General features: G+C 36.7%; 2 protein-coding genes across 2 annotated transcripts; both read right to left on the minus strand.

Moving 5' to 3' along the window:
• Positions 1-6,300: 6,300 nt before the first annotated feature.
• Positions 6,301-15,863, minus strand: LOC145066382 (disease resistance protein Roq1-like). Its single transcript, XM_079013613.1, has 6 exons — positions 15,156-15,863; positions 14,867-15,073; positions 8,570-9,426; positions 8,051-8,483; positions 6,807-6,882; positions 6,301-6,721 (listed from the first exon to the last, which is right to left on the minus strand). The coding sequence occupies exons 1-3, from the start codon at positions 15,681-15,683 to the stop codon at positions 8,740-8,742; spliced, it is 1,422 nt and encodes a 473-aa protein (XP_078869739.1). The 5' UTR covers positions 15,684-15,863; the 3' UTR covers positions 6,301-6,721; positions 6,807-6,882; positions 8,051-8,483; positions 8,570-8,739.
• On the minus strand, positions 15,860-20,011 carry LOC145066383 (TMV resistance protein N-like). Its single transcript, XM_079013614.1, has 3 exons — positions 19,846-20,011; positions 16,644-17,198; positions 15,860-16,244 (listed from the first exon to the last, which is right to left on the minus strand). Exons 2-3 carry the CDS (start codon positions 17,132-17,134, stop codon positions 15,860-15,862), a joined length of 876 nt encoding a protein of 291 aa, XP_078869740.1. The 5' UTR covers positions 17,135-17,198; positions 19,846-20,011.
• Positions 20,012-24,192: the final 4,181 nt, after the last annotated feature.

The following is a 24,192-nucleotide window of genomic DNA, read 5'->3' on the forward strand; positions in this document are numbered from 1 at the left end:
ATGAATGCGAAGCCCACATCCTTTGATGGCACTGGAGGTGTCATTTCCCTCACCCGATGGTTCGAGAAAATCGAATCAATCTTTGAAATATGTGCCTGTTCGGAGTCTGACAAAGTAAAGTTTGCCGCCTGCACCTTCCTTGACAAAGCCCTGACTTGGTGGAACGGCCGAGTCAAATCCTTGACTCTACCTGTAGCAAATGCTATGGGTTGGGAAGCTATGAAGGAACTTCTGCTTGCAGAGTATTGCCCTCGGGGCGAAATACAAAAGCTAGAACACGAACTCTGGAACTTAAAGATGAAGGGTTTCGACATAGCCTCTTATACTTCAAGATTCGATGATCTGGCGTTACTCTGTCCGGGAATGGTTACCCCGGAGAGTAAAAAGATTGAGAGGTTCGTCTGGGGGTTGACCCAGCCAACCAAAGGGAATGTCTTAGCTGCAAAGCCAGACACCTATGACAGCGCTAAATGTCTTGCGAAAATTCTGATCGATCACGAAGACAACTCTGATGAGGAGGCTACCACCCCCGAGCCAGTCACCAGTGGAGGCGGAAGCAAAAATAAATTCTGGAACAAGCGGAAGGCCCAGAGTACGCAAGGGTTTTCTAAGAAACAGCAAACAGTAGCAGTCCATGCTGCTACTGCCCCTGTTGCTGTTTCAGCTGGCGGGTCCACGGCCCAAACTCCTACCAGTGGATACACCGGTACCCTTCCTTGGTGCAGTAAGTGCAACTACCATCACCGTATTCCTGGTCCATGTCGCGAAAGAATCTGTGACAACTGTGGCAATAAGGGCCACCTTGCTCGAACCTGCAGAAAACCAGCCAAATCGACAAACCAATCATCTGGAGCGGGAATCAGTCCGGCCTGCTACAATTGTGGCGAAGTAGGGCACTTCAAAAGGAATTGCCCCAAAGCAGCTACAACCACTGATCCCTCTGTCGCTGCAGGTATACTCCTCTTTGACAATTTTTATACCTGCAACTCTTTTCAATATTAGAACAAAAAAAAAGGGAAACCTGTTACCCATCCATTCGAACATTTTCTAAGCTCAATCCTTCATTTGTAATCGAAATGCGCACCATCGAGATAACTAACCAGTGAGATAGAGAACACTAACTTCGTACCTATAGATTGTATCCTCAGTGCGGAGGATTATTCTGTTCCATTCGATTTAAATGGGGGAAACTCTTCACGAAATACTTTGATGCTATGTTTGACATGAAATGACCGAGTCCCATTCATGTTGTTATCCTTGGTTTCGAAAGGGTCACTCGTCTAGATCTTTTCCTCGACCCGGTTCTCGTGATCTTCGGCATCAAACCTTCGTATCATTCCATGCCTTAAAGCTCAAAAGTTTTTCCCGATATGAATTACCACGCATCCCTCGTTTCTGTGATCATCGAGAAATGGGAAGTTAACAGCTGTTTCCTCTAAATGTCTTTCCCGAAGGATTCCCGAGAATTTCTTCCGAACGTCTAGCTTAGTCCCACATCAGGCCTTTCGAGATCTTCATAGAAATCGATTCTGCAATCTTCAAATTTCGGATGCCCTTAGAGCTTGGTAACATCTATCCGGTACATCACGTCTCGAATCCTTAGAAGTACCTACCCGACGAAACCCTAGTGATTTCCTTTGAGGAAAACGAAGTCGTCCAGGGTTGAAACTTTCATGAGAAAATCAATCGAGATCATAGATTGAGAGAGAGTCAATGTACGAAACAAAGACACGTCCCGATAGTGAGAGTTCGCTGGAATGCCCAGCGGAGACCCGATCCCACTTGAGAACGTGAAGATTCGAGGTGACAAATCCATTCGTATGTCATTCCAATTCATGATCTATATCTTATTCTTTGAACTTCGGGACGAAATTCCCTCTAACGGGGGGATAATGTAACAACCCGAAGTTGTTCAACACCGAAAACCGTTCTACCCGAAAAATTCGCCGTTTATCAAATTCGTTTTGGGTTAAGTTATTTAAACTTATATGTTTATTATAATCTAATGAGTGTCCAAACCCCTTAGGAACTCATGAAATTAGCCCAAAAATATTTATTTCAGAAATTTTAGAAATATCCTCGCCGGGTTACGGAAACTTAATCGGGTGCGACCTAAAACCCCGTTTAATGCCGGTATCGGGTAGAATTCCACCATGTCCAAGTTTTGAGACCTATATAAACATGTTTAAACATTCATTTGAAGCTTTTTCTTCCTCTCTCTACTCTCTCTCTAACCTCTCTCCTAAATCTAAGTTCAAGGGTCCAAAACTCAATTTTAAGGTCTCAAATCTCTAAGGTACCTTCCTAAACTCATTGTGTATCATATTGGACCTTTAAATTCGAGATTTATTCATGATTTAGAGGCTTATATATGAGTTTATGGCCCAGGATGGTGCTTAGGCCGTAAACCCATATTTAAAGGGTTTTTAAGCCCTAAAACCCTTCCAAACCACAACTAGACTTTAGATATGGCTAAATGACTTCATGGAATGGACTTAGAACACTTTAGACATGAATTTTGGGGGATTTGTATGAGTTTACGGCCAAGTCATGAGCTTGGGCCGTAAACTCCTCAATCATGGGTGTAAACTCATTTTCAAGGTGTTAGAAAGCCATCCAACACCACCAAAAGCCTTGGAATAAATCATAGGACCAACCAAAAATAGTTTAAGGGCTTTAAACATAACAAAACCTCTCATATGAGAGTTTACGGCCATAGAACATGCTCCAAGGCCGTAAACTCCTAAAAACATGTCATATTATGCCCAAAAATCATTTCAAGGCTTGTAGGAATTTTTAGAATCACATGTGATTAACTTTGGAACCTTAAAAACACATATTCAAAGGAGTATGAGAGTTTACGGCCATAGGCTCCATGCCAAGGCCGTAAACTCCCTTAAGTATTGTCATTTGATGTTTTAAATTAATTCCAAGCCTTAGGAAAAATTATTCCAAGCATTCCCAAGTGATATTAGCCATTTGTGACCCATTAAGCACCATAAACCACCCCACCATGAGTTTACGGCCGTAAACTCATGGGGAATGGGTGTTATAGACCAAAAACTCTTGTATGAGTTTACTCTTGGGGAGTAAACTCAAATTCCAAGTCCCTAGTGCCATTACACGTCCGTAGATGTCACCCGGGTCCCTCCAAACACTTGTAATGGGGTGTTTCCGCGACTAAAAGTGTTTGTCCCTAACAATTAAATAATCTAAGTCCTAATTAGATACAAATGTGAATTTTTGCATTATACTTAGGAACCTCGTGCGTTTGCAAGCCCCGAACCAACGTTTAGCATCCTAAATCGTCACGTTTCTCGTCCGATGAGTTCATACCCCTACGCTCTTTCCGTGTTTTTCAATGTTTTCAGGGGGGAATACAAGCAAACTATAACTGTTTTCGAATTATAATATTGATATGTTTCAAATAATATCTGGCAAACTTATAAACACTTTTACTCCTTATGTATTATGCTGAGCATAAGGGATGATTTATCAACTACAACTAAAATGGATTTTAGTTAAGAAAATAACCAAACTAATCAAATTATTATGAGAATAATTTGGGGTTCTTTAGTTCTCGTTTATCATGTATAGATATGTATATAAAGTTATTAGATAAACTATGTCTGATTCAGTTTATCTCTGTATCATTTGAATGTATTGTCAGATAGCTTCATTGTATGTATCTATATTCACTGTATTATGTTTCATAATCTTTTATATGTTTGATATCGTATGAGAACCCTGTGAATAGTTTAGTACTAGTTTGTGAGTTAGTCACTACCCTTTATGGATGATCAGTAAATCCTCCTCGGAAGTGTAACCAGAGTCTCCTGGAGGGAGAGCGAGGAATTTGTGAATAGATCTATTCGGGACTGACAATCCCACACCTTAACTGCTAGCTACAGTTAGGCGGGCACGCCTGGGGTGACAAATTCTGGATATCGTCCGACGTCTGACAAGCGTCAAGGAGGTCTCGTTGTCGTATCAGCATGGTTACCCGACTCACAATATGTATTAATATAATCTTATTCATGGTATCGCTTTGGGTTTGGTTTTGACTTTGATTCAATTTCATATCTACTTTCTATCTATAGTTTCCATATCTAGTACGGGATGGTAGTCCCATGGTTTTCAGTTTATTGAACTTGTATCTAGTGCGGGATGTTATTCCTATGGTTTTCAGTATGTATATATCTTATATCTAGTACGGGATGATAGTCCCATGATTTCAAGCTATATCTAGTACGGGATGATAATCCCATGGTTCTGAATTTATAACTAGTCCGGGATGGTAGTCCCATGATATTCAATCTATATTTTCATGTATATCAAACTATCTTGTATCTAGTTCGGGATGTTAGTCCCAAGGTTTTCAAACTACTTTCTATCTACAGTTCGTGTATATTAAAGTATTTCATATCTAATTCGGGATAGTAATCCCATGATTTTCAATATATAGTTTTGTGTATTAAACTATACTCTGTGTTATTCAATCAATCTTGTATTTAGGAAAATATGAGATTTTCCTGGGGTTAACATATAACGCGTAATTGAACTGTAATGAAGGATAACTAAACTGTTTAACATAAAAAAATATGGGATTTTCTTGGATAACAGACCTTTTCGGAAAACTAAAGGAAATTGGTACATTTTCAGAAAACAAACATCTTATGAACTCACCAGCTTTATGCTGATTTTCAAACCACTTGTATTCTCAGGTCCAAGTTAGACAGGTACCCGGCGATATCTTTTGGTGAAGACGGAGTGCTCAGAAGACTCGTCTCAACTTTTGTTTATATGATATATGTATAAAACTTGTACAATTTACTTTTGAAACAAATGTAAAACTTTCAAATATATGTAATGTAATGGTTGTTTACTGTGATTACTATGTACATTGGATTTGATTCTCAACGTGGAGTCAACCCCGGAAATGTTTCCGCCTTTGGTTTTCGGGGTGTGACAATATGATATGTTTATTGTGTGCTGGTACTTTGGGGGAACTCAGTAAGCGTTGGCTTACAATTTTAGTTTTGTTTCAGGTACTTAAGAGGATTGTGGCAAGGCGAAGACATGACCTTAGACATCCTGATTTTTATGTTGTTTATCTTGGGAGACTCTGTTTTTTGAATAATGTTTAAAAACAATGGTTATGTAAACATTTCATTTAGTAAATGGGTTGTTTTGAAAAGTTTAAATTCGTTGTGATTTTTGAGATGTTACATTTGTGTAGGACACTTAAATGGCATGGTTGTGATCCATTTAATGCTTGAGCATCATCTAGATATCGTTTATGATAAGATTGTGATTCAGGTCATAAAATGTGTTGATCTCAAATATACAACAACTTGGAGAATGGTTTATAACATGGACCTTTCAAGCAATAAACTTAAGGGAGAAATATTGGTCGAGCTAACTACACTTTCTACGTTGGTAGGTTTGAATTTGTCTAATAATCATCTGAGTGGGGGTATACTAGACAACATTGGAAACATGACACAGTTATTTTCTCTTGGTTTCTCAAAAAACAAGTTGAACGGGAGGATCCCTTCGATCATGGCATCTTTGAACTTTTTAAGCCATTTGAATTTGTCAAACAACATGTCAGGACAAATTCTGATAGGAAATCAACTGCAGACACTTACCGGTCCATCAATATATGTTGGGAACAAACATCTATGTGGACCTCCATTGCCAAACAGTTGCTCAAATCATCAAGATCCAACAACAACAAGCAAGAAGAAACACAAAGTAGCTAAGCAAACCAAAGTATGGTTGCTTTATGTGGACATAATGAGTGGTTTTGCAACAGGGTTTTTTGTGACATTCAAGTTTTTGTAAGTTTCTCTTTTAGCCCCTAATGCAAATTTCTTTCAAAATTAGTCCCTTGGTTAGTACATGGGGTGTACTCAATGGGTACACTTAGCGTACTAGCCATAAAAGTGGTCGTGGGACTTAACCACGTACGCAGGGCGTACGTAAGGCTGAGACAAACCATAATATTTAGGGTTTTCACCCTATTTAAACCTCATTATAGCCTCATTTGGAAATGTTAACCGGCCTACACCTCTCCTTGTCCTAGAAAACGAAACCCTTGAGTGTTTTGGTGAGTTTTTAGTTTGACAAAGAGATTTTGGTGTCTTAAGGTGAAGAAGAAGAAGAAGAGGAGCACTTGAGCAGATTGTTTGAGCTTGTGGATCCAGGATCACCTCCACATTGGAAGCTTTTTGAGGTAAATTTAAACATTATAAGAACCTTTTGTCCTAAATTAAATACAAATGTAGCTAAAAATACTAAGATAATGCAAAAAATATATATATATGAGTAAATATAGCAATATCATCCATGTGTATCACGAATTAATCCAAAGCCTATCCCATACACATGTACCTACTACATCTTTCCTTTTACATTGACCATTCTCCACATGAGTTCTTGAAAGTATTGCAATATACATGTATGTACCTAATGCATCTTTTCTTGTACGTTTCCATTATTGTTTAAGACCTCCGATATAACACAATCACCGGGATACTCTTCTAGAATTTCAAGATTGATGGCCCTGCAATGAGCTTCTACCAACCTTTGGCTGGTCCAATGGTCACTATATCTGCATGACAATACTTTTTAATATTTCCGATCATAACGAATGGATCAACGTCCCCAGTCACCGTCATTTCCTTTTCATTCATGTCAAAAGCTATGGACTCAATCCCTGTATATATTTCAAAACAAAGTTTAGTCGAACATATGGTACTCAAGTGAAAATACAGGAAAAACAAAACAAACATAATATTAACCTGAAAGGCTGGAAACTGCCTTCATAACCTTCAGTTTTTCTTTATGATCGTGTACATCCACTTTGACAACAACTTTCTGCAATGGAATACAAATTAATTACAACCAACCATGAAAGTTAAACTCGAGAATGAATTTAAACGAGGCTAAAACGAGTAAGTTTGGTTTTATTTTGGGAACATGGTTTTAGGCTTTCTTCTGCAGATAGAGACAACATGTTCTCATCTGTAATAGATAGGTTCAGAAGCAATTCTATTTACCTCTCCTAATTTTTTACTTCAGTTTTTGGACCATAGGTATATGATCCCACAAGTCAACAAGTTTTTTTTTTTATGAAATCTCCAATTGAATATGTAGAGAATTAATTCACAAAAGTATTATATGTTGGAATGTTATGTGACAAAAGTCTTTTTCTTTTTGAAGTATTTATGCAGTTTCTGTAAAAAAATCAATTTTCAGAAAAACAATTTAATAATTTTTATAATTATCTGAATTCATTGTCATTAAATTATAAATGAAGCAGATAACTACTTATATTATGAAAGTAGGGCAATTTTGTCATTTACCATAAATAAATGTCAAATCCTTTGAAAGATTTACAAACCAGATCCAAATGAATGGACTTCAGTTCTATTCCAAATCCTGAGGGTGTCCAAGAAAACTAACCAAACCAAAAACCAAGTAATCAAAAATAAAAAAAAATAAAATAAAATAAAAACGTATTTATTTGGAAAAACCGGCGGTTGGTAAGATTTGGAACCTCTAATGTGTTTGGTTGGTTGGATTTGAAAGATCCTACCAACCAAACACAAATCCTTCATCCTTCCGGTACCAAATCACTTGACAAGTTCTGAATCCCGCAACACAAACACCGCTTAAGAAGTTAAATGATGGTGGAAGAAACTGCTAATAGGAAATAAGCCTTAAAAAAAAAAAAAAAAAAAAAAAAAAAAAAAAAAAAAAAACACTACAATAGTAGGCAAAGCAGCAGGGAAATGGAGGCAATTCCATAATGGTCAAATATAAGGGAATACTGAGAAAACCAAAAACTTGTGAACATCTCACTACATTATTGAGACTAAAGTGATTCCTCTACCATTTACCTAATCATAATGGTAGAATCAAGGGATTAGTGGGAAACAATGGAAATGTCATTTTGTAGACTTCAGTTTTCACTTTTCAAAAAAGTACATGTTACCGCTGATTAATAAATGAGAACATGCAAAAGAATAAGTTTCCTACAGACCTGTAGGTAGTAGTAAGGCCGCCATAAGATCTCGACAGAAGACTTTGAATCATGTGGTCGGATTGTAAATGTGTTTGAACCATCTTCATTTTCCTTGTCCCAAAATAATTCTGAGCAATCTGTTGTGTGTCTCAGTGAACATATCCTACGATTGACACACATCCAACATATTCAGGATCTGCTGGTGCTTCACTAGACCCCTGCCAAGGCGCAGATAGAGTATCTTCATCTACCTCCTGCCTGATGATTATATTTATACGTGGATGTCTTGCTTTGGTAACGATGCATATTACGAACCCACAAAAGTCTTTGTACCAATCATATGGAAGACGCCGTGTAAATGTTGTCCCCCTAAACAGCCTACCTACAAACCCCCTTGGAATCATCTGATGATCAAGCGTGACACTGATAAAGTGATCTTCAAGAGCATGTCCTTGCCATGGAAAACACATTCAATTATTCTTCTTTATGGGTTTTATATGAAGAGTGAAATTCCAAAAACATAAAGATAAAGCAAACCTGGAGCATGGAGTGTAGTAATATGTTACAAACAAGTGGACCAAGATTGTTCGGCCCCCAAAGTGAAACCTTCCACAACCATATACAGTTTGAAGTATCTCCAAAGCTTTCAAGTGAGCTACAACCATCCGCTATAACAACAGCTATACTTGATGGCAGATCTGACAATTCTACAAGGCCTGTGCACCATGACACATCCACCATTTGAGCCGAGGAAGTCGCCAGCGACTAAAACTTAATCGTGAAAACTTATTTCCTTTTAGATTGAGTTCTTCCAAGTTGGGAAACTCCCAAACAGCAGAGTCAATGTCTTCATCTCCCAGACTGCAGTACCGGAGATTTAACTTTCTTAAGCCTCTGGCAAAAAACCGTAACTCTGTATTGTTGTTGCGAGGTAAACAAGGCTCCTCTAAACAACATTCTTCTACATCAACCAGGTCCTCTGCTGGGTTTTTAATTTCTGTGTCACCACCACATGTCCAACAAGTAACAACAAAGTTTGAAGAATACTTTTTGTAGGATGCAACTTCTTTCCCACTAATATTCGAATGAAGATGCAGTAGACCGCTCCTTTTGTGTTGGATCCCCAAGAGCTTAAAAAGTTTGGGGCAATCTGATAATGAAAGGGTCTCGAGTTTCTTTAGTCGCTTAATGGGTGGAAATATCTTAAGAGCGGAACAAAATTCTACAGATAGGAAAACAAGCCTTTCCAACTGTCCAATTGATGGCTGAATCTTTTTTAAACGCCGGCATCCACGAAGAATGACTCTTTCAAGATTTGGAATTTCACCAAAATCTGGTGTCATGATTAGGTTATTCAATCTAACAAGTTCCAAGATTTTCAGATTTGGCAGATTCTGTTGCATAAAAGTGCAAACAAGTCAGTATATCTAGGTAATAAGAATTTAAAGTAAAATTCAAAATTATATACACGTGAAACAAGTCAAAACATATGAATTATATATTAGAAAAAAAAGTATAATATTTGCAAAGTTTGGAATTCAGGCGGTCCCCCATTAAAAATACATAAAGCTGGGACTAAACCATTCGACCAGCTATTTATTTGGTTTCACCGGAAAATCAAAGAACAACGTAATCCAAATAACCAGTTTTAACAAATGAACTGGACACGTTATTTAGTTGACCTGAATCGTGAACACCTCTAACTTGAAGAAGGGAGATTCCTATTTGACATGATGTGGATTTTTTTAAACAACCCTTTATATGACAGGTCTTTTTGGTCGTGTTTATCAGCACCACAAATATGTTGGTGATTTGTATTACCAATGCGTATTTAAGTGTAATTGATTAATTAGTTGACCAAATACAATCTTGATGAACATTAAACAAGTAAGGGAGGTGCGGAATGCACACTTGTTTGAGTTTGTTCAAGATTCAAAGTACATTGTCATTTAGGGGCGAAGCACTAAATGAACGGGAGTCCGGGGGCAGCGCCCCTGGTAGCGGGGTCCAAGCCCCTGTCTGGGGTCAAGCTGGAAATTTTTTATTTGGGTGCACGAGGAACAAATGTCCAAGTACCATTCTTGAGTAGTGTTGCATATTCATCAGCGATGGCTTGTTGCCAATGAGGTTGTTTAACAGCAGCCGAGAAGGTCTTTGGTTCCTGTTCAGATGTAGTGGTTGTGTGAAAAGCCGCTGGATCAAATCGGGTCGTTTGTTTTGGATTCTATCGGAGCATAGTTGCTCTAACTCGGGTTGCAAAGGTGTCGGTTGGGGCATCGGTAGTTGGCAATGATGACAGATTCATAGCCTGACCAGTTCTGGTCTGTCTGCTGCGAGCATATGTGAAACGAAGGGGAGGAGCAGCAGCAGTCGGTGTCACTAGAGAAGGAGGTAATGTAGTAGCTGGTGGTGTTTGTGGTGAGGAAGTTAATGTAGTAGCTGGTGGTGTTTGTGGTGAGTCATCGTCAATAGTGGGAAGTGGGTAGGTGGAGATATAAGGGTCAGATGTGGAGGGTGTAGGCTTTATAGTGACAGGTATCAAAAAGGGAAAGTGGTTTTCGTGAAAACGAACATGACAAGAGATGTAAATTTTGTCTGTGGTTGGATCAAAACACCGGTGTTACCCATGACGAGAGGAGCTATACTCAAGAAAGACACAAGGGGTGGAGCGAAAATCCATCTTATGACTTATGTTGGTTATAAGGCCGAAGATGCAGAAAGCATTGACACCCGAAAATCTTTAAAAAAAGAAAAATCAGAGGGTTGTGAAAAGATGGACTCAAAGGATGAGGTATTAGAGGTGGTTCGAGATGGCATTCGATTGATAAGATAAACTGCAATGTCAAATGCAAAACCCGATTGAGCGAGAAGGGTCAGGCCAGTTTCAACATGTCGATGGCGTCGCTCAACCAGGCCGTTTTGTTCACTTGTATGAGCGCAAGACAACCAATGAATGATGCAAAGAGAGCTAAAAACTAAAGAAGTTTTCGAAACTCACCCTCCCCCCCACCCCCCAAGTCAGTTTGAACCGACTTAAGCTTGGTTGAAAACTGACGTTGAACAACTGCAACAAATTGTTTGAAAATCTCAAAAACATCAGATTTGCGTTTAAAAGGGAAGATTCACATAAAGCGGTAAAAGTCATCAACAAACAACAAGAAATATTTGTGACCGTCACAAGAGGTCACAGGTGCCGAACCCCAGACATCACACACGATAAGATCTAAAATATGTTTGCGATTAAAATTGGAAGAAGATAAATGAAGCTTGCAAGATTTCCCAATATGACATGAATTACAAAAAGCATCAGACATTTTATGAGAAACAGGAAGACAATACATAGAACACATAAAATTGAAAAGTTGTGAATGGGGGTGCCCCATCCGTTGATACCAAATGTCAGAAGGGGCTTTAAAAGTAGTGAGCGCAACTTTGGGAAGACTCTGAAGAGACGAAAGACGGATAGAGTAAAGACCATGAGGGTAGTTTTGGTAGTATTGTCCTTCACAACAAAAAAAAAAGTGAAACTCAAAGAAAACATCATTGTCAAGACAAAATTGTTGAACTAAAAGAAGATTCTTTTGATCGTTGGAACATGAAGAATATTGTATAATGAAAAGGTTTTAGAAGGTGAATAAAAACGAGTAGATCCAATATGTAAAATAGATAAACCTGTACCATTGCCGACATCAAGAGAATCCTCCCCAAAGTAAGGAGTGTGACTGTCAAGAGAGGACAGATCATGAGAGACATGATTGTTAGAGCCCATATCACGAAGCCATGTAGTGGTTTGAGAGTAATTTTCAGCAAAGTTAGCAGTTGGTTGTTGATGAAGACGAATGGTGATGGGGTCACGGTTAGGACATTGAGAGGGAATATGTCCAATTCCACAACGGTTGCATGCAACATAGACCGTGTTTTTGTGTAGAAGCCCAAGAGAATTGGTTATGAGTTCCTCCTGATGATTGAGAATAGCTACCGCTACCACAAAGATTGTTTGAGCCGCAACCTCGAGAAGATGAAGACCAGTTGGCGTCAAATGATTGAGGTGATGTGGAAGGGGCTGGTTGAAGTTGAAGACCCAATTGTGACACGAGTTGTTGAAGAGCTTGTAACGTATCAGGTGCAGATGAAGATGCAGTAGTGGAGCGGGTTTTCGCTGTGGTGGCAAAAGCTTGAACCGGTGTTACAGTGGGCATATTTTTCTTGACCATGAAGTCATGGTCAGCGAGGAGTCCATTCAATTCTTGGAAAGAGGTGGGAACTTGCCGAGTAAGAAGGGTGGTAGGGTAGGAGTGGGACATGGAATAGGCTCGTTATAGAGAGAGCCAAAGATCCTTTGTTGTCGTTCCTTGTGCATGAAGATAAGATGCTTCAGAGATGGTAGATAACAGGAGCGTGTGCACATAGGCATCATTGGCCAGCCATGCAACGTAAGACGGGTTCGATATGGGTTTAGTAGCGACTTTGTCTGTGGCCGGTAGGGTAGGAGTGGGACATGGAATAGTGTCATCAACATAATGAAAACGACTGTTGCTAAATACAAAAGGCTGGATCATTGTTTTCCAGAAACCATAATTGTTAGGAGAGAGGGTAAAAGGAAACTTATGAGAGTTATGTGAGGTCTTCTCGATTGTAGAGAAGGGAGTAATGGTCGTCGATATAATCATTTATGAAGAACGATACCTGACAGACAGATCTAATTGTTGGCGGCTAGGGGTGTAACCCTAGGAGGATCCGACTATGGTAGGCTCTGATACCACAATAAATGTGATGTAAACGTATTGTATTATTGATGATAACATAATACATGAGGTATATATATATATATATATATATATATATATATATATATATATATATATATAGGGTTAGGTTATTTTGTTTTCACTATCTATTGTGTGCATGTATGACTGATTCTGGACCAATCATTTTAGTTATTTTAAGAAAGTAATTAATGTATATTACATGTTGAAGATATAATAGGTATTAATTACATCTTCAGCATTTAATATGTATTAATTACTTTCTTAAAATAACTAAAATGATTGGTCCAGAATCAGTCATACATGCACACAATAAATAGTGAAAACATTTGAACCTAACTCTATATATACTAATATAACTTGGCTAATAACCCTTATCTAAAACCGGTTTTGTGATAATTTAGAGACAGTTTGGAAACTGCCTTGTGACAGTTTCATGTCGGTTTTCAGAAAATCATAACAATCTCATTCTTTGTTCTTGCATTTTTCCTGAGTCTTATCCAATTGAGATTTCAGGAGTACCACTGAAATACTTCAATTTGAAAGTGTTTTCACGGTTCTCGAATTCCAAACAATCTTTTATCCCTAAATTCTAACAAAATACAGAAGGTTATCTTTTATATTCAATTAAGATTAGTATTTCCTTAATAGTTATCTTTTTATTTTGGTATGTTTTTGTTTTTGGTAAGTAGGATTTGACAAACATTATAAGTATGGTCTGAGGATTGATTTTATGATTATGAAATAAACATTTTGAGTCTTAGACTTTTCTAGACCACTGTTTTCGAGTTACCGGTACATTTTTGGTTTTTTTGTGCTTCTTTTTTTGTAGTTCGTATCAAATTGGTATCAGAGCAATGATTCTGGCAGAATCATTGTTAATTCAAGAACTATTTCATTGGAAATATTGTTCATGATGATCTGTTCATCAGAAGAATTGTTGACACGACACTGTTCACAGCGGATTCTCATATCGAGATGTCCAACAGCACAGCAAAAGTTGACAATCCATGAAGAGGCTGAAGCAACTAGGAAGGAAAATTCTCAGCAATTTGGGGATATTCTGAAAGCCATCAACAACTTGACTGTGGCAGAGGATAGTCAAAAATGGAACAAGGATTCTGAAGTCAAGGAACCCTCATTAGAGTTTGGATCCTTGGATTCTCGGATGATGAAGATTCATGCACAAGGAAAATGCATGAGGAAGACAAGGCCTAGGGCCAAGGTCATCTCGTGGATGATTTCAAGAAACTGAAGGAACCTATCTTTGAAGGGGACGATGCTTATGGTTGGATCTACCGTATGACTCGCCCCGGCACACACCATGAAGACCCGAGGTGGTTCGATAACAGTTTCCAGATTTCAACCTTGAGGACAAGGTGCTTGTTTGGGTGGGGAGTAATGATAAAGCTGGTTGTTTTGGTCATGTTTATCAGCGCCACAAATAAAGAGGGTTATCTTTTATATATTAATTAAGATTAGTATTTTCTTAATAGTTATCTTTTTATTTTGGTATGTTTTTAATTTTTGTAAGTAGGCTTGACAAAGATTACAATTATGACCTTAGGATCGTTCTTAAGATTATGGAATAAACATTTTGAGTCTCAGACTTTTGGAGACCCTTGTTTATCGAATTACAGGAACGTTTTCGGTTTCTCTTTGCATTCTATTTCTGATTTGTATCAGCCTTATGTTTATAATCAGATTGTTTAATAGTTTAATTGTGCATGGCATGTAATGTTGAGCTTACAGTTCAATCATCACATTTATTCCTCTAACAATTTAATATTTCTCAGCAAAAAAAAGAAGATAATCCCATATATAACAATTCGTCGTCCATCAAACTAAAAAAATAAAACCAGGCTAAAAACCAGAAACACGATTATAAAATAAAAATAGAGGTTTACTACAAGTGATATTGCTTAATGACACCAATGACCAGTGACATAACTATGTGCTCGTATCCATATAACTATTTATACTTTGCTATCTGAATTAGGCAAGTCAGATCTATGATTATTCATCCACTTTGTTTTAATTTGTTATTTAGATAGAGTATAAGAATTACCTTATAACCCCTCCAAAGTCGTTTCTGCGAGATGTCATCCAATATCAAACAACGAAGCTCCCATGGTGGAAAGTTAGTAGGAAATGGACTTGCAAGATCACCTCTCCAATCAATCCACCGGAGGTTTTTCAGGTTTGCAACCGAAGGAAGTTCAACTAGATCATAGCTATCGCATTCAAATCTTATTGCTTTAATCATGTCAAGTTCCTGTAATAGATGCAAAATGATGTCAGGATTCTCTTCTTCCAAACCATACATATATAGCATGTAAAGATAGCTTAAGCATTACCTTCGTCACATCCATAGCACAAATTTTTAGAACATCTTCCTTCTTCCAAACTCTACTATGTTTTTCTGGATTCTCAGGGTGTTCCTCTCTAACAATGTAGTGTCCCATTTCTTGCACCAAATCATGCATATCAAACATTCCATCTGAAATAGTTACGAGCGCCTTTTCTAACAACACCTTTATGCCTAAATGAGGGTAAAAACCACAAGCATCAAGCATCGACATTATCCCTTCATTTTTATACCGACCTCTAAAGAAACATGCAATATCAAGAAACAGCTCTTTCTCAACCGCTGTAAGTCCATCAAAGCTGATTTTTAGCTTTTCCACAATATTTGTATCTGGGATGTCTTTCAATCTGGCTATTGCACTCCTCCACCCATTAATGTCTTTTCCACATAGAAAACAACCAAGAACTGTAAGTGCTAATGGGAGTCCACCAGCATAAGAAACCACACTTTTTGAAAGGAGCTCATAATCTTTTTTATGTTTGTGACCACATGGTGCATGCTTGCAAAAGAGCTCCATAGCCTCATCATCGTTTAACAAACTAATATTGTGTATCTCATCTACTCTAGGCGCAGTAGTTGATATTACATGTACATCTCTTGTTGTGATTATTATTCGGCTTCCTTCACCGAACCAATCATGTGATTCAGCTAAAGCTTTTAATTGGTCAAGCTGATCGACATCATCAAGAACAATCAGCACCTTTCTACGATGTGTTTTCCTTCCTCAACTCTCTCTACCTGCACTATCTTCTCTCTCAAAACACCATAAAGAATTTTTTGTTGCAATTCTTCTAACCCTTTCTTACTTGATTTCTCCCGGATATTTTCTAGAAAGCAACAACCATCAAACTTTCTAGATATTTCCTCATAAACAGAAGATGCAAGAGTAGTCTTACCACCACCTCCAACACCCCATATTCCAATCATCCGCACACCACCTGAACCAATTTGTAACTTCAATTTCAAACTTTGCACACGAGACGCTATTCCAATAAGGTTGGTATTTGTGCTTGGACTTACTAGCTGCAACCTCTGTGAAATTTTTTCAACAATTTCTATGATAACCTTTGATTCATGCCTACATGTTGAAATTTGGACATACAACAATAATTAAAACATGCTCACATTACAATAGAGGTAAATTTGCTTTATGCTCCATGCTCCATTAAAATGAAGAAAAGGAGTATTAATCACCCTTTATATTTCTTAGAAGTTGTAAAGTCAATAGCACAAGTAGTTTGTAACTATTTTCTTAGGAAAAGCAAATGATATCAAATAGTTAAAAGTAAAGCAAGATGGGTTTGTTGTTGTAAATTGAAGCAAGGGATTAAATTCAGAATTAAAATTAGAATTAGAACTCAATTAAGTCTATAACAGTTCAGGTAGACCAGGATATGCTGGAGTTTTGGTTGAGGTTGCTGCTGATAGAGCACACATGATTTAAGCATAAACAGTGCAGAAAGAGAAAGAAGATTACCCGTTGGCAATGTGCTTTGGTTCCCATCCAGAAATGTTACTTGCATCCACAAGTGCTTTTCTCCATGATTCAACCTTTGTTTTGTTCTCCAACTCATGCTTAACAAATGCTTCTCCATATTTTTGTTTCTGTTTTCGAACTTCAGATGGATCAACGCCATAAAATATGGGTATAACTATTTGGCCTCTCGTATCTTTGCATTTCATGATATGTGCAAGTTCATCTAAGCACCATGAAGAATCGGCATAGTTTTCAGAGAATACGATGACGCCAATCTGTGACTCTTCTATAGCCTTCATAAGAGATGGATTGATCAATTCGCCCCGAGGAAGTGTCTCATCATCTTTGTAAGTGTATATCCCTTTTTGTACAAGAGCTGTGTAGAGATGATCCACAAACGTCTTGCGAGTATCTTCTCCTCTAAAACTTAGGAAAACATCATGATTCCATGATTGAGAAGAAAAGGCCGGAGATGATGATGAAGATGCCATTGGTATGTTGATTTGTTGTGAGAGAATGTATGCAGTTCCAGCACCTCAATGAAACAAACTATGTCTGTAGAAAGAGAGAGAGAGATGAGTTTCCAAGAAATTTCCAATTAATGAAAGCTCAAGAAATATCTCACCACTTGACATGTTGACTTGTTGAGATAGCTATAATATATACAAACACACACACACACATATGGAGAGAGAGAGAGAGAGAGAGAGAGAGAGAGAGAGAGATTTGAGTTTCCAAAAGAATTCCAATTTCCCAAAAGCTTTAAAAAAAAAAAGATGAATCGAGTTGATTTCAGATTGATGATATGCCAATATAAGCAAGGCACTTTATTTATTATCCACATTAGCAAAAACTTACATTTTATTCACCAAAATTACCCAATTTGTAATCTAAAACCTTATAAGATGATATTTGGCCCAAGTTGTTGTCATTTCATCCTCCACATCATTTTCTAAGTATACAAAACATGATGAGGAATAAAGTTCTACAATTCAAATTATCTTAAAGTTATTAGCATTATTATTGTTATTATGACTAATAATAAAAGGGTTAGATACTTATTTATGCAACGATGTTTTAACTTTTTTGGACCTCATGCAACATTGTTAATTTTAATACAAAATAGACAATAAAGTTTCATGTTAGTGCCAAAACATGCGTTATGATCTTCTAAATCGGTTACTTTTAATTTTTTGGCTCGTAAAAGAAATCCACCTCTCTATCTCTCTATCAAGGAAAACGGTGCCATAAAAGTGTTCTTAAATTTAGTAGGAGGATTCATGGTGGGGAAACAAATAGTTGGTGGTAGTCCAAGGTTTTAAATAACGTAAGGCGTGACTTGGCGGCAATGTCAAGCCTCAAGCTTTTCCGAGCCTTGGCGAGTCATGTCGTTTGTAAGGCGTGACTTAAGGCGGCAATTTTGTATATAATTCATATTTTTATATGTATTTTCTACTATTATTCATTTTTATACACATATATCGGTCAAGGCGGCGTTTTGGCAAAGCTTGGCGGCACATGCAAGCCTTGGAGTCATGGCGTGCCATGGCGGAGCCATGGTGAGCTTTTTATAACCTTGGGTGGTACTAATTGATAGCGGGGCATCCCATAACTTCACTTTAATGAAATTTTAGTGGAAAAGGAGGGATTAGCAATCTGGAGTACCCTCCAATGGGAGTGGCGAGACGGTAGAAGGCGAAGGCGTGTGTAAATCCATAAAACTTTGGATGAAAGGGATCAAAATGCTAAACGATTTCTTCCCTCGTTGCTCGTTGGGTTGCATTGTCATGGTGATTCAATAGTTGGCTTCATTAGGTTCGATTCAAGTAAAATGGAAAACATAGGGAATGAAGTTCGAGTGGAGAAGTGAACATGTAACTTTGAGAGAGAGCACGTCGTTAAGGAGATCCTTGGTCTCATAAAAAAGTTTATGGAGAGACACTATGAAGAAACGATAGTATGTTCTAAGAGATCGGGGGTATTGGACGCATTTGATGAAGTATTTCAAAGACGCAAAGGGTTACCATCCGATCACGGACGTAAACATGGAATTGTATTGAAGGACATAAAAGAACCATTAAATATCCGTCCGTATTGATATCCTAATTTCAAAAATATGATGTAGAAAGATTAAAAGAAAGGCTGGTAACAGAGTTGTAAGAGGCGGAATGATTAAGTATAGATGGGGCGCTTTCTCGAGCCCATTTTTGCTAGTGAAAAAGAAGGATGGGTTTGGAGATTTTGCATCAATTATCCTTCTTTAAATAAATAGGTTCCCAATTCATATAATCGATGGATCATGCATTCATTATTTTCCTTTTGTACCACATCAAATAGATGATAATTGAGGAGGTGGTGACACTTGGTTTAGGCCTGAACAGTGAAAGTGAGTGTCAGTTTCAGCTTTTTTCGGGTTTGTTAGGAGTGCTGAGATGTGTGTGTGTGTGTATACAGATTAGAGAGGGGACGACCACTTTTTTTGTAAGAAACTTTTGGTGGGAGATAGAGAGTCAACCTCTTGAAAGTTGACAAGTTTTTAGATACAACTATTTTCCTTCTTTTATCCGTTCTTATTCTTTTATCAATTTCTTTCTGCAATTTGCAATCAAATTGTATCAGACTCTTTACCTATATATACCAGCGTCATAATCCAGCATGTTTGTAGTTATCTATCAATTCCAACAAAGAACATCATCATGTGAATAATAAACAATTTCCTATAACTTAATATCATTATCAACTAACGATGCCTAGAGTTTCAATTTGAAACACCGTATCATTCAACATATGTTAACAACAATCTATCATGTGCCTATGGTTTAGGTATTATTTATGTTTTTGAAATAAGACTTGCATCATATCCCACTCAAAAAAAGAGTATCTTTGATCTGATTACAATGTTATGCACTAATGATATAATCCCCAATTATCTGGTGCTTAATCCCTCCAATTACATACCCTTATAACATACAAATCAGCATATTAACTTCACAAATTCTTTAATTTAATCATCTAACAATAGAAATTAAAAACTTCACAACATTTGACTAATTTGGGCCAAAATACGCTTCTCACAATCCAGATCGACTTTTTTTTAACTCGTTGATAAAGTTTAATTAAAAACTCATATAAATTTCATTAACACTTCAATTTCATTATCGATGATTTAAACTTCATCAAGTTATCAGTTTGAGCAACGTACCTCAAATTCTCAGCAATACCTAGTAGACTCCTTTTCTGCAGTCAACTTATTGGCAAGCTTATACGTACTTCAATTTTCATAGCGTTCTTCCTCTAGTTTCTTTCAGCGTGGATCGATACCTTTCCTCTAGCGTTGACTTCTTTCTCTCAATTCTCTAGATCAGTTATCGAGGGGATTCAATTAATGAGAAAGTAGTTATAATTTCCTTTATGTATTTACTCAAGTTATGGAGTTTCAATATCTAGTCCCTAGATTTCTGTATTCAACGTTCTCGCCACCAGAACCTTAAATTTTGATAATATATCCTTAAAATTTTGTTTTGCCCTATCTATTGTGCTAATTTGTAAAATTATTTATCCTTATATTTACACCTCCAAATTTCATTATTTACTCCGGCTCCGAATTTTATAAAAACCAATATAATTTGGAACCTTTTTTATTTAACTAAGAAAATTTTATGTTTTAGTTATCAGTTGAGACTTAATTTGTTTTATATCAAAAAAAAAAATTTTTTTTATATCATGCTTGATGTAAAATGTAGTTTTGGTTCCTTTTGTTTACCAAAATTCTAAATTTTGATCCCATTATTGGCTTTTTTGCTATTAATGGTTCAGGATTTTTGGTAACACTAGCACAGCCGTTCCAATAACTTTTCCAAGAACCGTTTGGCATGAAGCTCGTTTATGAACAAAAAATATCGTTTGTTTAGTTAAACGAACGAACATGAACAATGGTCTCGTTCGTTTAATTATATTCATAAACGTTCATTTGTGTTGTTCGTTTATTTTCATTTATGCTCGTTCATTTAAGCTTCTTTTATGTGCATACATGTTCAATTGTTTTTATTACATTACTCTATTATATGTTTGTTTATGTTCATATATGTTCAATTATGTGTGTTTGTTTCCGTTTGGTTATGTTTGTTTAGTATGTTCACAAACATGAACAAGAAAACATGTTCGTTTGTTCGGCTAACTTAAATGAACATGACCACGAACAAACCCTCATTTGTATTTGTTCAATTCGTTTACAGTACTAAACACCGTTGGTGACCTTTGAGACTATTACCATCCGTTAAGCTTAATTACTAACATTATGAAAGGACTAAAATGCCCTCAAGCTATATTATGGAAGAAGGTAGATATTGTTTTCTTCTTCCTAACTACATACATTCACACCTCTCAACACCACCATAGGCTTTGATCATTTCCTTTATTATCCACCTCTCTGTTAAGCTCCACTAAAGGCAAGTCGACATCACCACTAACACGCAACCTCTTTCGTCGATATCAACAACGGTCACTACTACGCCATCTCTGACTCAACATGGTCTTCACCAAAACCAAACTTGTCGACCCCAATCACCTTCTCCATGTTTTCAATCGATCGATTCATCAAATTGATACTACTCAAACCCTAAAATCTTTCTTTATTCTCACTACGCTTCTCTGTAACTCCAGCAGTCAAGACATGATAGTATTATGTTGTGGAAAATGATTAGAACCAAGGTTCTAAAAGGCGTGAGGTGTGGCGTGGCGGCAAGGCCGAGCCTTAAGCTTAACGAGTTATGGCCAGCCATGGCGTTTTTCAAGGCATGATGTAAGGCGGCGATTTTGTATTAATTTATATATATATATATATATATATATATATATATATATATATATATATATATATATATATATATATATAGGGTTAAGTTCAAATGAGAACACTATTTAATGTGAGAACGTGAGAACATTACTTTATGTTACTATTCTACTATGAATTTTGTATATACAACGATATGACATTATTCATCAACAAATATACGAACAATCACACATTAAAATTTTGTATGTATAACTTTATGACATTATTCATCACTGAATATATGAACAATCACATATTTAACATTTACATTAGAATTTACTAAATTACTACATATATATATATATATATATATATATATATATATATATATATATATATAAATTTTATAATAGAATAGCAATATAAAATTGAATATATTTATATTATAATTACTACAATACAATTCATATTAAATTCATAGTAGAATAGTAACATAAAGTAGTGTTCTCACGTTCTCACATTAAATAGTGTTCTCATTTGAACTTAATTCTATATATATATATATATATATATATATATATATATATATATATATATATATCAAATATAACTAATTTTTAGAAGTGTTACATCAACAAATAATAACAAAAAGTTAACAAGAACACAATACTTGTATGTCCGATTAGAAAAAGTATAAAAAAAGAGCAAAAAAGTGTCTCAAACGAAAAAACACGCGTCATTTGTGTTGTTCGTTTATTTTCATTTATGCTTGTTCATTTAAGTTTCTTTTATGCGCATGCATGTTCAATTGTTTTTATTACATTACTCTATTATATGTTTGTTTATGTTCATATATGTTCAATTATGTTTGTTTGTTTCCATTTGGTTATGTTTGTTTAGTATGTTCACAAACATGAACAAGAAAACATGTTCGTTTGTTCGGCTAACTTAAATGAACATGACCATGAACAAACCATCATTTGTATTTGTTCAATTCGTTTACAGTACTAAACACTGTTGGTGACCTTTGAGACTAATACCATCCGTTAAGCTTAATTACTAACATTATGAAAGGACTAAAATGCCCTCAAGCTATATTATGGAAGAAGGTAGATATTGTTTTGTTCTTCCTAACCACATACATTCAAACCTCTCAACACCACCATAGGCTTTGATCATTTCCTTTATTATCCACCTCTCTGTTAAGCTCCACTAAAGGCATGTCGACATCACCACTAACACGCCAACCTCTTTCGTCGATATCAACAATGGTCACTACTACGCCATCTCTGACTCAACATGGTCTTCACCAAAACCAAACTTGTCGACCCCAATCACCTTCTCCATGTTTTCAATCGACCGATTCATCAAATTGATACTACTCAAACCCTAAAATCTTTCTTTAATCATGTTGTGGAAAATGATTAGAACCAAGGTTCTAAAAGGCATGAGGTGTGGCGTGGCGGCAAGGCCGAGCCTCAAGCATAACGAGTTATAGCGAGCCATGTCGTGTTTCAAGGCGTGATGTAAGGTGGCGATTTTGTATTAATTTATAATTATATATAGATAGATTTATATCAAATATAACTAGTTTTTAGAAGTGTTACGTCAACAAATAATAACAAAAAGTTAACAAAAACACAATACTTGTATGTCCGATTAGAAAAGGTATAAAAAAAGAGCAAAAAAAGTGTCTCAAACGAAAAAAACATGCGACATAACACGATCTTTGGTGTTGGGCAATTGATGGCCATGTAAGATCATAAAGTTGGAAACTTTATGGTCAACGACATCATTTTGGACTTAGATTTTGAAATTGGACTTAAGGGCTTAAGGATTAAGCTCTTAATGAGTGGATTGGCAGTCAGTTGCGTACGTTGGGCGTACAAGGCGTACGACGTGCGTACACAATCAACAAGCACGTGCCTGGTCAACCATCGAGTACGCTGGGCATACTCAGTTGGGTTGACTTAGTTGACTTTTTGGAATTTTGAGTTTTACCTGAATTTGAACAAGTTTGATCTAAGGGTATTTTGGATTGTGTTTAAGAATTGGTCATTCGGATGGATAGGTGACCTATAGAGGGGTGTACTCAACTAACCTTGGGCTTTGACTTTTGTTGACTCCGTTGACTGCCGACTTTTGACCAAGTTTGACTTTAGGTCAAACTTGATGGTTTTAACTGGTGAATAAGATTTTATATGGTTCTGATGTTAGTGGATCTGCGGGAGCAAGCAGTGTATCAGGGAGCGTATCACAATGTTCTCGGGTTCCTTCATTTTAGGTGAGTTTCACCTCATTGTACTGTAGGTCGAAGGCACCAATGTCAGCCCACTAGTTCTAGTTATATGTTAATAGAAGGATGCCTTACGAACTATATATAGTCATGTAGGATAGATTGAGGACTCTTGGTCTAGGCTCTCTTACATGTTCCTTGTTTCGTTGTGGTTCTAGAGTAGGACCACATGTCTGGGTGGCTATCTTACCTCTGAGTATATATGGTTATCCATTCTTGGTGCGGTAATATTTAGTATGTTGTTATGTTGTAGTGAACTGCTAGATCTGTATCCTTGTATCGAGTATGTTACTATACTGTAGTGATCTATTAGATCTATATCTTGGTGTGTAGGATGTTGTTATGTTATAGTGATATGTTAGATTTGTATCCTAGTATGTAGGATGTTCCTATGCTGAAGTGATCTGTTAAATTGGTATCCTGGTATGTAAGATGCTGCTATGCTATAGTGATCTGTTATATCTGTATCCTGGTATATA

This window comes from Lactuca serriola, chromosome 8, assembly GCF_051521515.1.
Source record: "Lactuca serriola cultivar US96UC23 chromosome 8, Lser_US96UC23_V15, whole genome shotgun sequence".
In the NCBI taxonomy this organism is placed as follows: Eukaryota; Viridiplantae; Streptophyta; class Magnoliopsida; order Asterales; family Asteraceae; genus Lactuca; species Lactuca serriola.

Excerpts from the sequence above, each read along its gene's own strand:
- LOC145066383 (XM_079013614.1), bottom strand. The coding sequence starts at position 17,134 with ATGGCATCTTCATCATCATCTCCGGCCTTTTCTTCTCAATCATGGAAT. Across the intron at positions 16,245-16,643 it reads CCAAAGCACATTGCCAACGG|GCATGAATCAAAGGTTATCA; the intron begins GTAATCTTCTTT and ends TTCAACATGTAG.
- LOC145066382 (XM_079013613.1), bottom strand. The coding sequence starts at position 15,683 with ATGGAGCTCTTTTGCAAGCATGCACCATGTGGTCACAAACATAAAAAA. Across the intron at positions 15,074-15,155 it reads GTGCTATGGATGTGACGAAG|GAACTTGACATGATTAAAGC; the intron begins GTAATGCTTAAG and ends CATCTATTACAG. Across the intron at positions 9,427-14,866 it reads GACTTTGGAGGGGTTATAAG|AATCTGCCAAATCTGAAAAT; the intron begins GTAATTCTTATA and ends TTTATGCAACAG.